The sequence below is a fragment of the Rhea pennata genome, chromosome 14 (genome assembly GCF_028389875.1).
Source record: "Rhea pennata isolate bPtePen1 chromosome 14, bPtePen1.pri, whole genome shotgun sequence".
Classification (NCBI taxonomy): Eukaryota; Metazoa; Chordata; class Aves; order Rheiformes; family Rheidae; genus Rhea; species Rhea pennata.
In genome coordinates this window covers 15,076,939-15,093,724 of record NC_084676.1, presented here as the reverse complement: position 1 = coordinate 15,093,724, position 16,786 = coordinate 15,076,939, and the positions used below count along the sequence as shown (strand labels likewise).

The window sequence follows — 16,786 nt, the reverse complement described above, 5'->3', positions numbered from 1 at the left end:
TGGTATAGTGGGAGGTGGCCTGGTGTTACAGCTCAGTTGCACACACCTACCGGATGGTGCAAACCGTGCTAACGGCATCAACACTCTGAAGCACCGTGGCGGCTCCAAAGAAGTTGGGTGGCGTGACGTGCCGCTGCAAAGGCCGTGTCACCCAGCGCTAAAGCAGCGTCATGGCAAGAGCCAGCAGGCGCCCGTATGGCAGGAGCGAGCGCGACGCAGTCGCAGCCGAGCACGCCTCCACCCTGGAAGGGCCCGCTGGCCTCCGTGCACAGCCCGACGCGCTCGTGGGAAATGCTTGGCTGCCCACCACCGGCACCGAGATGCGCTGCCCCCAGCTTTCCCAGCTGATTTGCCTTTGGCCGGAGCGCTGCTGCGGAGGGAGCGGTTCGTAGGCCTCTGCCCTCTGAAATGCCGATTGGATGAGTAAAGAGCTGTGCTGGGGGTGTGTCCTCTTTTTTTAAATTGGACTTTAATTACAAATCTCAGTAAAAGTTCAGGGACATCAGCTGTTCCACTCCAGGCAACTGTTCAGTGTTTGGTAAAATACCTTTCCAGATAAGCTTTATATGGATAGATAGATAGATGTACATAATTAATTATTTAAATGTTTTAGAAAATTCTAGGTGTTTGAACACACCCCAGACAAAACCAGTTCTGCCCAGAATGGGAGAAGTGAGCAGGCTCTTAAAGTCCTACCTAGGAGAACTTAAGTAACTTGAGAGGAGATGGCATTCCTTCTTGGTCTGATTCAGAAATTGCATAGAGCTCTAATCAGTTCTGGGTTTGGGGTTTGACCGGGAAGGCATCCCTTCTCCACCTTACACCAGGAGAGGGCTGGAGGGCCCAGCATCTGATCTGCTGTTTGGAGCAGCAATGTCATATAATGCTTTTTTCCATAATGTCATATAATGCTTTTTTCATAATGTGTGGTGCCCCTTTGCTCAGATACAACTTGAAGACCCTTGTCTTTTTATTTATTTATTTATTTATTTATTTTAAAGCGTAGTGGTTTCATGCACATGTATATATCTTCTGAGGAATGCCAGGATCATTGGACCCTGTTTCCTTTTATTGCAGGCAGTCACATAATGCTTGAGTAGTAGTCCAGAAAGTCCACTGAAGGTCGCTCTGCACGCTGTCTCTCCAACTCCGGCCACAAAACGCTTCCCAAGACCTGCTGTGCCAAGAGCCAAAATTAGGATGAGCTGTGGGAAAAATCCAGGTCACTGGCAACGTCCTTTAACTTTTATTGATGTGTTCAGCAGTCTTCTATGTGCCTATGTAGAGCAGGCCTTAAAAGTTTCTTGAAAGGAGAGAGGATTATTTGAGTGCCATCTTCCGTGAGGCTCTTTCACCAAAGCTGTAAGAGAAAAGGGCCCATTTCTTGAAATATCAGCTCTCAAACTGTGGTGGGAAGGTTTGAAAGGGAGAGAGAAAGCGTTTCTTTTTCGGCTATAGACTGGGTGCCGCGATCAGTTCCCACATGTGCACCTCGGGCATCCCTGTCATCCGAAAACTAAACCAGTGCAAAGTCCTGCTCACATCTAAATTACCAGCTGCAACCTGTCACCTTTCCACTGCTCGGGATTTGAACGGGAGTAAATTTGGGGAGCGACCAGGGTGCCTGAGGAGGCACTCTCGCTCGGTTTCTGAAGTGTTTGTTAACCAGGAGCCCTGTTCGCCTGGAGGCTGTGCTTGCGGTGCTTTGCGGCCGGTTTCTCGCTTTTGGTGCTAATGCTGCGATCTGCTGCACTCGAGCCGTGTTTGAAAGGTGGTCGTCAGTTTGTCTCATCCCTGCGGTGGCAGTAGCTGGCGCAGAGCTTTGCATGCATCCGTGAGGTGTGGACGCAACTGGCTCTGGAGTTGAAAATAAAAATGCTAATAGTGCATAATCCACAGGATTTATGACTGCTTTTGACATGGAGGCAGACGGCAGAGCTACTGTTGTCACTAAATTTCCTCTCCAGGAAGTCAGTCCAGTAGATAGGCTAAGCAGGCTTCAGCAAGGAAGTCCTTGGATTTGCTGCCTGGAGGAAATCATTATAAACAGGATGTTTGCCAAAGCTCCGTTCCAAGCCGCGAGCGAGCGAGCGAGCCGGCAGCTGGCTCGCAGGCAGGGCTTGCCGCTCTGCCGAACGCGCGACCCTGGCGGGCAGCGTGGAGGGGGTTGCTCGCCCCGTCTCCAACTGTGCTGCGTAGCATGAAAAGGAGCCGCTTTCGGGGATGTCAGCATCCCCACACGTGTAAGGGCTGGTTCTCTCCCAGGCTACGTAGGTAGTCATGGTGCCAAGCTGAGGGTGCAGAGTCCCTCACGGTCTCCTGTCTCTGCTGTTGAGACTGCAGGAGCTTGCTGAGAATGGACCTGGCCTGCTTATGTCGAGGTCTCCAAGGGACGGTGCTGCTGTAGCCCGGGCGCTAGTCCTGGACCCTGGATCTTGCATGTTGCAGGGAAATTGCTCAGGGCAGCCACAAGAGAGGACTTTCCCCCCCTGCTGCCCATACATCTTACCTGTGTGTGTGGTGGGACAAGGGGTTGCCCTGAGCAATGGGAAAGGAAGGGATGTGCGGAGAGATCTGCCTAGCACAGTGCTGAGAGGCAAAGCAGGGTGCTGAGGCTGAGGTCAACAGACTGGTTAAGGACCCAGCCGTAGCCTGGAGACGCGTAAATAAAGGTGTTGTCACCTCATACATGCAAGTACGTAAAGAACCTAAGCAAAGAGTTAATCTGTTCCCAGAGCCCTGTAATAAATCACAAGCGTAGTCACTGCCCAGATGCACAGGCTCTTGTCAACAGCTCTTTTTTATGATCCTCTAAACTTGTTCCTCCTTTCAGCTAGACCACCAGGGTGCCTGCCCCAGGGGGTGTCAGTGACCGCGGGATCGTTACCCGCCGTCCTCTGAACCCGACCAGAGCGTCTCCATGGCATCCAGCCTTCGCTCTCGGCAGCCTTCCTGCCCCTGCCTCCCCTCCACTCGTGTGCTTGCATGTGGACGGGGGTGTTTGCTGCTGACGTCAGGCCTAGATTCCTACCTGGTTTAATGGTAAAATGTTCTTCAAGATGGCCCTGCTCCTGGAAGAAACAGTGTGTGTATGTGTCTATGTGTGTGGACATCACTTTGCATCCCCCAGCAGCGCTGAATGAGGCCGTGTCTCGAGCACCATCATATTAATGATGAGACTGTCAATTGGATTTATTTAAACCAGGATTTCTGGGCTGAAATGAGCCCACGAGTTTTTCGTGCATTCAGACCATCCAGCCACACCCTTAGTTATTCTTTGGCATCTCTGCCCTTTTTGGAAATGCATATTTTTAAATTTTCCATGTTTTTCCGTATTCCCAGTGCTTGGCTTGCAGCCTGCTGCACACGCAGACAGACACGTTCATGCTGTTTTAGATCTGCTAATTTCCATAATTTTCTCCTTCCTAGACTGCAGAGCAGCATGAAAGTCAACAGAGATGAAATGCATCAAATGTCAATCCAGAGGAGGATTTACTGTGCTCGGCCCCTCCCCATCCCATGCAAAAGCTCAGTTTCCCTGACCAGGGCAAATTTTGGCTGTCACATCTCTGCTCGCAGGGCTGAATAACACGTGTGCCCTCAGCAGGGAGGCATCAGCTTAGCACCTACTCGGGAAGGACTAGGCCCTACCTGCAGATGCTCTGCCAGCAGGGCTTTGCTGCCTTGTCCCTTGTCACTGGGCTGCCTGTCCTGCCTATGCCCCAAAGAATTAAAAGTACGCTCCTGACTATGGAGGCTCTCCAAGAGGAGCTGCATTAAATCCCAAAGGACTTCATTCAGCTGGGACACACAAAGAGGCATGGTGGCTCAGCTATAAAGCTACTTTTGGGGCATTTTTACTAAAAGCACACACGTCCCCCAGATGTAAAGGCTGTGTTAGCAGCTGATTCAGACAGGGCTGTTTGAGGCTTTGGGCCTCCTGAGATTGCTTACGTTTGAGAGCTGAGTGTGGGTGGCTGAGCACAAGGAGGCTGCTGCTTGGAGAGAGAGACTTTCTGCATTTGGGGCAGTAACTCCCTGAGGCACCTGGCTCCAGAAGGAGTGAGAAAGGATCACTCATACGAGATGGGGGGGGGGAAGGCTGTGGTTCAGTGATCAGACAGGCTGATTTGTACTGGTGGGCTTTATGCCAGACAGAGTGGGGCAAAGAGCTGATACTCAGCCTATGTGCTGGATCAGCTCTGCACTGCCTGTCTGTCGCTGGCACAGACCCTGCGCTTCAGGCTTGGGTGCTGCAACAAGCAGGCATTTGCTCTCGGCTCATCAGGCCCTGCTGGTGGATTGGATGGTCTGGCAGAGGGTGGATCTCATGTGCATGATCATGGGACTGCTGTCTGGAGTAGCATCTTCCTTCTTGTTACCAGGTTGACCATGCCTACAGAGCCCATCAGCCTGCAGGAGCAAGGGAAATCTTTGCCCCTGGTGTTGGCAGGTTGGGGTTGGAGTGTGGGTTTTGGGAGTTTTGCTTCTGGCACTTCACTGCTGCATGTTCTGTGGATCCCAAGTTTACACTGGTGGAGGTAGCCTGCCTCTTCTGATGAACATGGTGAGGAGCATCCCAAAAGTAATTGGTTGAAAAGAGCCTTTTAGAGTTGCATTCAGATGGCGATGAGGAAAAAGGGATGTGGTGGTGATCCCTGTGTCTAGGGAAATGGCAGCAGGAAACAATTTCTGTTTTCTAGCAAAGCTGGTGATGCTTTTGTTCAAAGCATAAGCTCAAGAAAGAAAAAGTGTGGTAACAACATTACCCATTGCTGTGCGGGCTTTGCTGTCCCACTCCTTTCCTTCCTGCGAGACTTCTGCTCAGCTCTGAGTCAGCACTGAATTGTTCTCCTGGTTTACGATTTCTTTGAGCATCTTTCCAATTACTTCTCCCTATCTGCCTATTCCCTAGCCTACTTAAAACTCTTCCCCAGTCTTGGCCTCTGGTTATTCTTCTCAGCTTCCTCCAACTGTGCCTGTGTAATGCTACCCAACCTGTCTGGATTTCTCTTCTCAGCATTGTCTTTCCTCTGACTTTTGGACTCGGGCCGATTCTCGCAGAGAGATTCGAGACACGTTGTATCCCAGCAGAGAGTACCTGGTTCTGCTGCCACTTCTCCAGCACAAAGGAATTTTGTCTTCCACCGTGGTCCGGGTCGGGAAACATTGTTTCCCTTGTACACATGTGGAAACTGAAGGACAAAGGGGCGGGATGTGACCTGCCTGGAGCCGCGTGATTAGACCCTGGGAAAGAGGGAACTTGAACCTTCTCCCCTCGGCTCCTAGTCCAGGCTCGAACAAAGCAGCATTGAATAACGTGACCTCCACTCGAAGGGCAATTTTGGCTTAGGGAGCCTCACTAGTAAACATTATCTTCAGTTTGTTCAGTCGCTGTCCTCAAAGTAAACTCTGGCATTTCACCCCTCCAGTATGTTGCCCTGTATCACTTTGACAAGGGGAAAAAAGGGGGGGTTGTCAGGGTATGACCCTGCGAAGTATCTCTGCTCTCTCTTAACCTCTGACTGTTTGAAATCCTAATTTGCTTATCTGAGCAGCCTTTTCTGCCTTGAGCATAAGTAAGGAGCCGGGGCGTCAGGAGGGAGCTGCCCTCGGAGGGGCACTGGATTTGGACAGAGGGGAGAGGAAATGGGGATATGAAGTCTTGGGAAGTCTATAAATGTATTCTGAGAATAAGCAGGCTGGGACCCACATGCATGGACAAGCCTCTCTCACCTCCCCCTGAACAACTCTGCCTTGAGTGTACCACATCTCTGAACGACTAAACGCGAGGCTGCTTCTAGCCTTCTTGGCATCGCCTGAAGGGCAAGGTAGCACCATACCTAACCCTGCAGTGGGCTCAGGAGCCCTCTCAGAACCACGCTGGAGTTGAGTCTTGGAGTCCAAGCCTGCAAAGAGCCTTCTGCTCTTGAACAGGGAGCAAAAGCCAGCACGCCCTAACGCGACAGCAAACTAGACTGCCAGCTCAAGGAGTGTTTTGCATGGACATGTAGTGTCCACCTGGCTGCTGGCTCTCTCTGGAAAGGTCCTGGTGGCCAGAGAAGGGCCCAGCCAGTGGGTGTAACACAGGAGAGCTGTGCTGGAACACATTTCGGACAGGGCGAGGAACATCATGCCATTCAGGTGGACTCAAAGCCGCTGGATGCAAGGGCAGCCCTACCTACGGGAATGCCTCTGGCAGCACCAGAGAGGGGAAAGGGTGCCCATTGGGGGACCGGGAGAGATCAGCAGGGCTCTGCTCATGCTCCTGGGACAGAAGCAGCAACAATCTGGCAAATGCACCTAAGTTCTTTACTGACATATTTTCCCCTTAAGTCACTCAAAATCAAGACAGCAATGAGCTATTGAGCAATGAAAGAAGAGGGGAGGGGAGGGGAGGGGAGGGAAATAAAGGCCCAGCTAGCCCTCCCCATTTTTTATTTTCAAAACAAAATCCTGCTTGAGTTTTCCCCACCACGTCAGCTCCCTGCTATGACAGCTATCTCATCCTGTTGGCAAGGCCGTATCTCTGGAACAGCCCTAGCTCCAAAATGCAATTGAAAAAGTTGAAAACAAACATGAAGACAGAGCTGAAGCTGGCTGCTCCGGCTGGTTTTCCAGGTAGGGCAAGCAAGGCCAGGTTTGATCCTTGGGATGTCTCAGCATGGCCAGTGGTGGGGGTGTTTCCCCCATGGTGCAAGCAGGCACATTTCTGCATCCCGGCACTCAGCAGGGAGCACCTCTGGGACCGCTGTGGGTCTCTGTGCGGGAAGGGTCTGTCACCGTGTGGGTTTGTGGAGCATGTGCTTTTGGTGGTGCTAAAGCCTGCCCAGGCAGGTGCAGGAAAGGTGTAGAGAACTGAATGGTGCCAAGGGGCAGCTTTGCTGCACGATGAAGCAGTAAAGCAAGTGCTTTCATTGCCTCTTTCCTACCCTGTGGGCTTTACACAGTGCCATGTGGACCTGACTTTTCAATTCCTCTCTCTGTTTCCCCAGATCATGATCGAGTTTTGCCCAGGAGGAGCAGTGGATGCCACCATGCTGGGTGAGTGCCCCACACGCAGTACTGTCCTTCAGCAATGGTGGTGGTGGTGGCACCAGCCTGGCCATCCCTCCTGCACTCTGCGTGCTCCTCCTTGCTTGGGGTGGATTCCTGCCAGGTATTTTCCAGGTTGTGGCATGCTTTCAGGTGCATCTTTAACCTGGCAGATGTGTGCGACGCAACCTCTCCAGCCACTGTTTCTCTCCTATAAGTTTGCCTATTTTCTTACCTGAATCACAAGGTGTGGCAATCCTGGGGTGTTTCTTTACCTACTTTGATGCCCTCTTCTGATTTAAATGCAGCCGGGATCAGCAGATCGTAAGGCATGGAGAGGGAAGGGGAGAAGGGAGAGTCTGACTGAAGGGAAAAAGTATCTTTAAATACTTGTCTGCCTGAGGCAAGGGAGCTTGGGATCCTGTTCCCACACTTCCTGGAAGGGGAACGGGGGATGAGATATTTAATCTGGGCATCTGCCTTGATGAACCTTTCAGGATCTTCTTGCTGACTTCTCCGTATGGTAGTCATCTGGTGAAATAGTACAAGTATCCGAATAAACTGCAATTTGCAGTAATTCCAGGAATCTTCCCATTTTAACTCCTCCCTTCCATATAGTGCTGCTGGGACTGGGAGCATATGGATGTTCTCCCAAACCACACCAGTGGCTGGTAGCTGCCCTGGCTGCTGGGACAGCCTCTCTGTGCTGGGGCTGGTGCCACCCCTTCCCCCCCCCCAGGTGAACATAGTGCTCAAACTTCTGCTTGCCTGGAGGCCCTGGGACAGTGTCATGTTTCCATTGGGGGCTGTGCTCTCTCTGGTTTCTCAGATATTTCTGAAGACTTTGCTTTCGTTTAATTTCCAAGAAGAAAAGTAAAGCTGAACTCAAATTTGCCATCTTTGTTCCATCCTCCTAATTGGAGACAGCTTCAGAGAACTTTACAGTGGGATACAAATCACTGCAGCTAGAAGTACTTTTGCTGAACTGCTTGAAGAAATGATGCTTCACCCTTAATAACCCAAATGGTGGTGCCCTGTCTCTTGGAACACCAAACCCGCTCTGAATCATCCTAGGATGCCTTGTGTGCTTGGCAGTCAGCTTCTGGGGGATTTGAGAGCTGGGGGGATGCTTAGAAAACAGTCAGTGAGTGGCCTGGCTGTAGTGCCATCACCTTCCAAATGAGGGGCAGTGTGAGTCGGGGGTTCAAGTTCAGAACTGGTCTCTGTCCACATTGACATATCAGTCCCAGCATTATTAAATTCAAAGTTACTGAATGCTTGAGATGAGGTGATGGAACAGGGAGCAACAACTGACATTTGCCTTTGAAATCTTTTGTACAAAATTTGTGACCTGCCACACAGTTAAAAGCCTTGCTTTTGCCAGACACTCTAGGCAGAGTAAATGGAATCAGCATTTGCATTCAGCAGAAATGAGAGCTCAGTGAGGAAGAGGAGAAGTGGCAGAGGAGGAGGAACAGAATAGCTGACCCGGCATCTCTGATTCTGTGATTAAGATCTTGGCTCTGAAAGAACATCTGTCCTACTTGTTGCGGTCCATCAGTCAGCCCCCATCTTAACCGTACAATAGATGCATTCGGGCAGTTGGAGTTGTGTAAGGCTCATTCTAGTTGTTCAGGCATGATCTACTGTGTGCTCAGCTGGGGGGAGGGCACTCTCTGCAAGTGGCTTGGATGGAGACAATAAAGCTTGGACGATGCTAACCATCTGGAGGTTTGATGGTTTGCAGAGGCACTGCCTTGGAGAGCAGTCAGGGAGAGCAAGTTGGCCTGGCAGAGCTCAGTAAGGAGGTAGCTTCAGTTCTTGCATATCCTTGAAAACTGTAGAAATAGGGATAGACATGAGGCATGAACTGGGTCTGCTGACACCTGGTCCTGCAGGAGAAATTAGCTCAGAGCAGCAGACGGGGATAACACTAGCAGTCATTTCTTGCTTGTCGTTTTGGAAGGTAGATTGTCTCTTCTGACAGAGGGCTTGGCTGCAACCATAGTGATAGGCTGTGTTCCCAGAGCTGGGGGACCTCTCCTGGAGGACAGGATCCCAGGTCGCATGCAGAGCTATGAAGTGTGCCTGCCTGCATTTGATCCAACTGCTCCCTGCAGCTGCGCTCAGCTCCTTCCTCTCTGCACCACCGGTCCTCCTGGCTCCCGCACCAGATGAGCCCCAAGCTGCTCTGTAAGGACTCCAGCAGCGACTAGTTTCCCAAACACTCAGAAAGCTTTCGGCTCAGAAATCCAGTTACAGGTTTCCTGACCCACCCCCCCCACTCCCCTCATCAGCTGTTCCTGGGCCAGATGGCTCACTCGTGCACCCTGGGAGGGAGCTATAAACTACCTGCTCAGAACATGAGGGGTTTGCATTGCTAGCACTGGCTCAGGAAATAAATTACCTTAATAGGCTGATTTACATTGGTCTCCCACTGCTGTGACACATGGACAGTGATTATTGAATGGGCTGCTGGGTTTTGCCAAGCCTCAGCTGTTGCTCGGGTGGAGCTGCAGCTCGAATCCCTGTCTTGTTGAATGGCTCTCTCCTCTCAGAGTTGGACCGAGGCCTGACTGAACCCCAGATTCAAGTGATTTGCCGCCAGATGTTGGAAGCCCTTCATTACCTTCACAGCAAAAAGATCATCCACCGAGACCTGAAGGCAGGCAATGTGCTCCTCACCCAGGATGGTGACATCAAGCTTGGTAAGCCGCTCTGCACAGGGAGGTCGGTGGATGTTTTCCTTGCTGAGCTGCAGGTGTCCGACGTGCGCATGCTGTGGAGAGGAGGTGGGAATGAGTCTGCTGTCTGCTGCATGCACAGAGGGCTGAGCTCATTGCAATACTGGCCATCGATGATATTGAGCCGATGGCAGCTATGTGCTGCTGTTGCAGAAGCTGTATTTTAGTACTTAGCTAGGCACAAGTGCAGTTTGGGATTGATGGATGGTTTCTCCCTCCTGCCATGTGTACGAGAGTGGGGCTGTGGGGAGGTTTCTTGCCTGCAGCTCTACTTCTCAATGAGCCTGGGCAGAAATTTACCATGAAGCTGTGATGGTGCTGTGTTATTTGGGGAGTTCTCTTAATATCTGCTGAAAGTAGAAATGCAGGGATGTTTTCTGTTAACTCCTTGGGGCTGAAAGACTAGACAGGGAAAGAAACAGTTGGAAAGGGTGAAAATATCCCTGCTGAGACAGCGTGAGGAGTCCTAACCAAGAGGTTCTGGTCAGCTCTCAGGAACATGCTGCCCCATGGGTTTCTCTAACCTGCCTTAGCTAGTGGAACCTGAAAATGAGGAAGGGAACCCACTGGGCACCCTCTGACTGAGCCCTCAGACCAGGCCACAGCACCTGCACCCCCCTCACTCCCTTTGGGGAACTGCTGTAGTGGGTTTCCACAAGTGCCTCCGTGGTGTTCAATGAGCTGCCTGGCTGAGCACAGCGACTTGGTTCAGGAAGCAGCTCTGGGCAGCACCTGTGGAGCTCTGTGCTCGTGATGTACCATGAACACTGTATGGGAGAGCCACGGGTCTCTACCAGCGTTCAGCACCTCAGTGCAAGAGGAAGAGAGTAGCTGTACTGCAGCTCTTCCTCCAGAAGTTTTTTTCAGTAGTTACATTACGGTAGTACTTCTATCCAGAGTTATTAATGGCTAGATCTTATATTTCACTTATTTTCCCCCTTGGGTATAGGTTACAAGTGCAAAATCATACCCAAGAGCCATGGTGAACAAAAAACAGCTCCTTTGGGTCCATCCATTGTTGCATCTTGGAGAGGGATGGGGGAGGAAAGTGGAAGGACTCTTCGCCTCTCAGACCCCAGCAATGCAGGACCTGGAAACTTCCCAAGCCAGAGCTGGGTCTTGATGGGCTTTTCTTTCACAAATTTGTTTAATCACTTTTTGAACTCAATTTTTATGCTTTTTGGCCCACTGAGCATCCTGTAAAAGGTGCCAGTTGGCAGGACTGGAAGCTGAAAGAATTCGTCTTATCTCCAAAGCAGGTCTGCTAGTGACAGGACAGGGTTTTGCCAACGAGTTGCTTTGCCAACTTGCTATAGGCTTGAGTTAAATTCACCTCTATTTACCTGCTGAGGGATGAGAAGGTAATTTTGTCTTTGTGGCCTGATCAGAAAAGAGGAAATCTCTTGCTGGACCCTGACAAGGTGGGGTGCAGCAGCTGTGGGGAATTCATAGGATGTGTCTGTGGGTGCTCGATGGAGAGTCTCTCCTGTCTTGTAAAATGGGAAACCATACACAGGCAGCCTAGATGGAAACTTTCATGCAACTGTGGGCCGAGCTCCAACACAGGAAATGCCCTGCCAGCTTATACCAAGGGAGACCCTCTGGCAGCAGCACCCTGAGCCCAGGGGTTCAATGGATAACAGCTCCTCTGAAGGCCATCAGATCCATCGGAGAGAGAGCTGACCTGGAGTGGGCTCAATATCTTCTTCATATCCTACTGATTTAGTTTGGGTTGACTTCAGCAGCTCTCTGTTGGAAGGAAAAGTCAGGGAAAGGCATCACTCAGTGACTGCTGTGTATTGAGTTGAAGGGAGGAGAAAGAATGTAACAGTGTTTTGTTTTTTCTGATGTAAAAATAAGACTTTTTGCTACCAAACAGCAGTACTAAGAGTAATTTGTTGTGGATCTGCTGATATTTTTCTTCTTTGCTGGAAAAGATCTTCCCTCTAGATGTGTAGGATTTCGGCAACAGTAAGGACAGCTTGTAGTATATAGCTGCTGCTATATAGTGGGTGGGAGGGGAAGCTTCCTGGTGCTTGTGTTCACAAAAATAGGTTTAATTTCTGATGCTCAGTTTAGAGGAAGCAGCACATTGTATCATGTTCTTGTTTTAAATATGTTTGCTTTTAAATCTGAGTTTCAGCCAAGTGTGCTAATTCAGAAGGGTCTTTAAGTTTTTCTAATGCTTCTAATGTTACCACTCTTTGTAGCTGACTTTGGAGTGTCTGCCAAAAACATGAAAACCTTGCAGAAGCGAGATTCCTTCATTGGAACCCCTTACTGGTAGGTGACCTGCTTTGTAAGAAATCCAGCATTGAGAAGGTGCCGTGGGACCCCTTCACTTTTCTGAAAGTTAGCCTTGCTTAGAGACATGGATCTGCTAGTATTTGGGATCTGCCAAGCCATGCTGCCTTACTGAGCATGGATGGAAGGATTTTACCGAGGAGTTTGGGCCGGCACTATCAAGTCCAAGGTTTTCCCTTGTCCGGCAGGAGCAATGGGGAGCGTCAGCAGAGTGGTCATGGTGTCGTGAGCCAGCCAAGAGGCTGCAGCTCTCGAAACTTGGAGGAACACGGGACATACGTGTTTGCGTGTGTGCTCTCGCTGCTCTCCCTTCCCTGGGTGGCCGCCTGTGCTTTGAAGCAGCTCAAGTACATGAGAACAACTCCTTGCTGCAGAAATGTAATCTCTAAATCAACCAACTTGATGAAGGAATGGATTCAGCAAGTATTAATTTATTGTCTGAAACAATGTCCATGCCAGATGTGAATGGCCTGAGGGTTTTCACAGGCTATCTCTGCTGGTCAGAGGAAGAAGGAGGAGGTTGGATCATTCCCTTAAGAAAAGATACTACTTCTTCCTAAACCTGGAGCTAGGAAGAAAGGCCATTTTTGTGCCATGCTGCAGATTATTTAAAGTATTTAATCATTGTCATGAGGCTCATAGGCATGGCAACGGCTGTGGTGTAATCCCTTACCATCTCTGCTCCTTGCTCTGCCTCTTGCAGGATGGCCCCAGAGGTGGTGATGTGTGAGACCATGAAAGACACTCCTTATGATTACAAAGCTGACATCTGGTCCCTGGGAATTACACTGATCGAAATGGCCCAGATCGAGCCACCCCATCATGAGCTCAACCCCATGAGAGTCCTGCTGAAGATTGCCAAGTCTGACCCTCCCACTCTCAGCTGCCCTTCCAAATGGTAAGGTGGAGCCTGCTGCCACCCACATAGGGCCTGGTCCTGGGTTCCCAGAAAGATGCACACTGTGATTTATACTGTGGGCTGGAAGGACTCCTCTTGGGGGTAGACCTGGGCAGCAAAGCCAGGAATGTGCATCTCTCTCCAACATTTACATAATATTTGAGGAGAGAAAATTAGACCTTTATAACAGGATTACTCAATTTGACATCCTGATGTAGAATTCTAGTTGTATTTTAGGTCCAGTTTGCGTTAGGGCCCCAAAAGCACTCTTGTCTAAAGGCAGACTCCTCAGCTGGGAAGGGCTGATGGAGAAGGAGCTGCCCAGGGCCATGTCTACGCTGTCAGTCAGGACAGCGTGGAGGGAGCTGCTGTCATGCTCTGCAGGGCTGGGCACCTGCAACCCTGAAGCAAGGACGATCCCCTGATCATTTTCAGGGTAAGGAGAAGCATCCCATTCTTGTATGAAAGGCAAATTTCCCTCTGAACCTGGAGATGACCAAGAGAGAGAATTCCAGAATTCCTTTCCTGGAGTTTGGAAAGCTGCTACAGCATTTAAAACAATCCAATCATTTCACTTTCTCCTTTTTTTTTCCTATCATGACTAAATCCACTGTACAATAGGCAGTAGCAAATTACTGGGAGAGCACTGGAGCCACAAGTGTGGCTACAGGGGCTCCAGTTAGTAGGCAGGAGTCCTGGAAAAGTGAGCCTGCCACAAACAGCCTCCCAAGCAGAGTGAGATGCCTCCTCCAGAGCGGTAAAGGAGCTAGAAGGAGATCTGGGAAAAACTTGGTACCTAGGAGGTGCTCTGGACAGGCCCTCACATGGCTTCTGGGTTTCTTCACAGCTGTCGTTTTACCCCAGTGGTCGGGGTGTAAGGACAGGTCCTGGAGCATCCTTGTCCAGCACAGCTCCACCAATGGGCTCTCTCTGTGAAGGCAGTGGTTGGCATCCTCTCCCCATCTCTCTAGCCTTGGCTGCATGGCACAGTGGCTGCGCTCGGTCCTGCCATTTGTTGTCATCACTATTAAAGGAAATGCTAGTCCCTCAGTTGGCCAAATCACTGATTCTTCTGAAATTAATCACAGTAATCGACCACGGCCTTTAGCATGTTAAGAATCCAAGGGTGATTGTGACCAGACACAAACTGAGGGACAGCTTGCAAAGAGAGCAAGCAAGCCTGCATGGAGTTTGAGGCTTTTCCCTCTTCTGAGCTTCTCACCAATGTGTTTTCAAAGGTCCCTGGAATTCAGAGACTTCTTGAAGATTGCTCTGGACAAGAACCCGGAGACCCGGCCAAGTGCAGCACAGCTGCTGGAGGTAGGGACGAGCACCAGCCCTGAGCTGGATCCATGGCTTGTGTGTGTATCTTCACAGGTCTTTAGGTGTCTGGACCACCCATGTTTGTACATCCTGGTTCTCTTTTTGTTGTTGTTGTTGTGGTTTGGGTTTTTTTTTTTTTTTTTGTTTGGTTGGTTGTTTATTGATCAACCCCAGACTGGTTTAAAATCATTTTGTCCTTGCTTAGAAAGTGCTCAGTGCTCTTCAGCCACTAAAATGCTCCAGGGAGGAGTAGTGATGTTTTCCCGATTGGAGCCAACTGCAGAGCTCCTAGAAATGGAACAGAAATGATCTTCCATTTCTTAAAAAGCCAATGTGGCAGCCAGCTTGCATTATGCCAAGTTTAAATTAAACTCTTTTCCTTTACTTCCATCCTGTCCTCTTCAAAAATAGCAATAAAAATCTGGAAAATGCTTTCCTTCTGCTGATTGCAAATGCTCTGATAAATCTGCAGTGCTGTCACATTTGCATGCTGCATGTCCTGCACATTGGTCATTTGGGCATCTTGTCCGACTTAGCGTCTTCTGGGCCTCACTAATCGGCCTCTGATCTGAAAAGCAGATCTGTCCCAGATGTGCCTGAGGTAGGCAGGAGGGGAGCGCTGCGGCTTGCAGTTGTCACACCGAGGAGTTCAAGGAGGCTGTATGTTACCCGAGTCAACAAGAGGAAGTGTACAATACAGTCCGCAAACCAGAGGGACTCCCTGGCCTCTCGACGAAACTTTACACAAACACATTGCTGTGTGTGCTGAGGGATTCAAGCCCAGTTTCAGCTGAACCTCCCCCCAGCTCTGTTTGCACACGTGCTTCCTGCAGAATCCGCTCTTCCCTCCGCTGCAGGAGGCTCCCTGCAGATTCAGGAGACCTGAACTTTAGGCTCCAGCCCTCCTGTGTCATGGAGAGGACGTCTTTAATAGATGGCTTCTGCAGCAAGAGCCCCTTGTTTAAATGGAGCTGTTGCTTTTGTTTGGTGGATGTTGACATAAAGCAGCCTTGCAGAGCACTGCACTTTGAACATCTGTGTACAGGGCTGGTGCTTAACCTCCGCATCCGTTTCTTTCTCTCTTGCATATGTGCTGGACAACGCTGTAAATTCTTTTACAGGGTTATGTCTAGTAACACTGGTAGGAACCACGTCCCTAGGTCTTTATAATTTTTTATATGGAAGAAAGGCTTCTTGCCTGCCATGGTGATGCCAGCCCTGCAGTTTCTGTCCAGTTGCTCCAGCATGGCCTTGCACAACCCCTTCGTTGCCTTCCTAACGTGCATGTGTCATGCTTGGCTTTCCAGCATCCCTTCGTTAGCAAGATCACCAGCAACCGGGCCCTGCGTGAGCTGGTGGCAGAGGCAAAAGCTGAGGTGATGGAAGAAATCGAAGACAGCCGCGAGGAAGCAGAAGAGGATGAGTCGTCCGAGTCCACCTCTGTGAGCACTTTGCCCTCCTCCCCATCCCTGTGCCGGGGAGGTTGCCACTTCTTTTTGAGGGGTGGTGGGTTCGTGGTACAGAGCGCGGCTGCTGTGCGGGAAGGAGCCCAGCACTTTCCTTGGCTCTAAAAGGCTGATTAATAATGATTTCCACACTCCCCCCAAAGACTCCCCTGGACAGAAGGCTGCTGCAGCGTTAGGTCCATTCAGGTGGACAGGAAAGCGGTTGCTCGGTCAGGGAGGGACTGTTTTTCCATGGCTGCCAAGGGCATGGCGAAACAATGGTGCTGGCTAGTGGCCAAGCTTCCCTTTCGTAGGAGACTTGCAAAAATCTGCTGCCGTGAGCAGGAACTGGGCATTTCGCTGAAGGATGGAGGGTCTGGGTCCTCTGCAGCTGCTGGCTGCCTCCCCACCCCATCTGTGCAGGCAGTGCTGTCAGCGTGGGGTTCATGGGTGACTGGCAGCTGGACTGACAGCCCCGTTATCAATTTGTTTCCAGCTGTTGCAGTGTTGCTGAAAGGAGGTGCCTGTGCAAGGGAGGAAGCAGAGGTGCTGCTGTCTTGAGATAGGTCACCTTTACAAAGGAAAATAGCCAATTCTGACCTAGACCAGGACCTAAAATAGGTTGGCTGACCTGGTGACCCAGCAGTACATGGGCTCTGTGTGGGAAGAGCTCTGAACGCTCTGGCATGGAGATGCATGATGCTTTCTAATTCCACGAGAGGGTAGGAAATGCCACCCGCTTTCCTGGCCACAGAAAGAAACAATGACTAGACCTTAAAAAAAAAAGAAAGAAAGAAAAAAAAGAAAAAAGAAAAGGGCCGAGTGCAGGTTTGAGAAGCTGGAGTGGAAGAAGCAAGGATGTGTGGCCATGGCATGACGGTGAGGTTATTGCCAGCTCTAGGACAGAGCCTGGCAAACCCCCTGTGTCAGGTGTCCTGGAAGGGAGATGGGGCTGCCTGAGCAGCTCTGCTGGCAGAGATGCCAGGACTTCCCTGACCCATGGCAAAGGACAGTGATTAGCCCATGCTACTGTTAGC

General features: G+C 50.4%; 1 protein-coding gene across 2 annotated transcripts in view; it reads left to right on the top strand.

The window, feature by feature from the left end:
• The window catches only part of STK10 (serine/threonine kinase 10), a 59,728-nt gene that overhangs the window by 29,052 nt on the left and 13,890 nt on the right, over positions 1-16,786 (top strand). The window contains exons 1-7 of one of the 2 annotated variants that reach the window (XM_062587142.1): positions 6,554-6,621; positions 6,996-7,044; positions 9,594-9,743; positions 11,990-12,062; positions 12,787-12,981; positions 14,220-14,301; positions 15,612-15,746. In XM_062587142.1, coding sequence (XP_062443126.1) covers positions 6,999-7,044; positions 9,594-9,743; positions 11,990-12,062; positions 12,787-12,981; positions 14,220-14,301; positions 15,612-15,746 — 681 coding nt within the window. In that variant the 5' untranslated portion in view covers positions 6,554-6,621; positions 6,996-6,998. Of the gene's footprint in view, positions 1-6,553; positions 6,622-6,995; positions 7,045-9,593; positions 9,744-11,989; positions 12,063-12,786; positions 12,982-14,219; positions 14,302-15,611; positions 15,747-16,786 lie in introns of those variants that run through there. The other variant, XM_062587141.1, reaches the window with a different exon arrangement.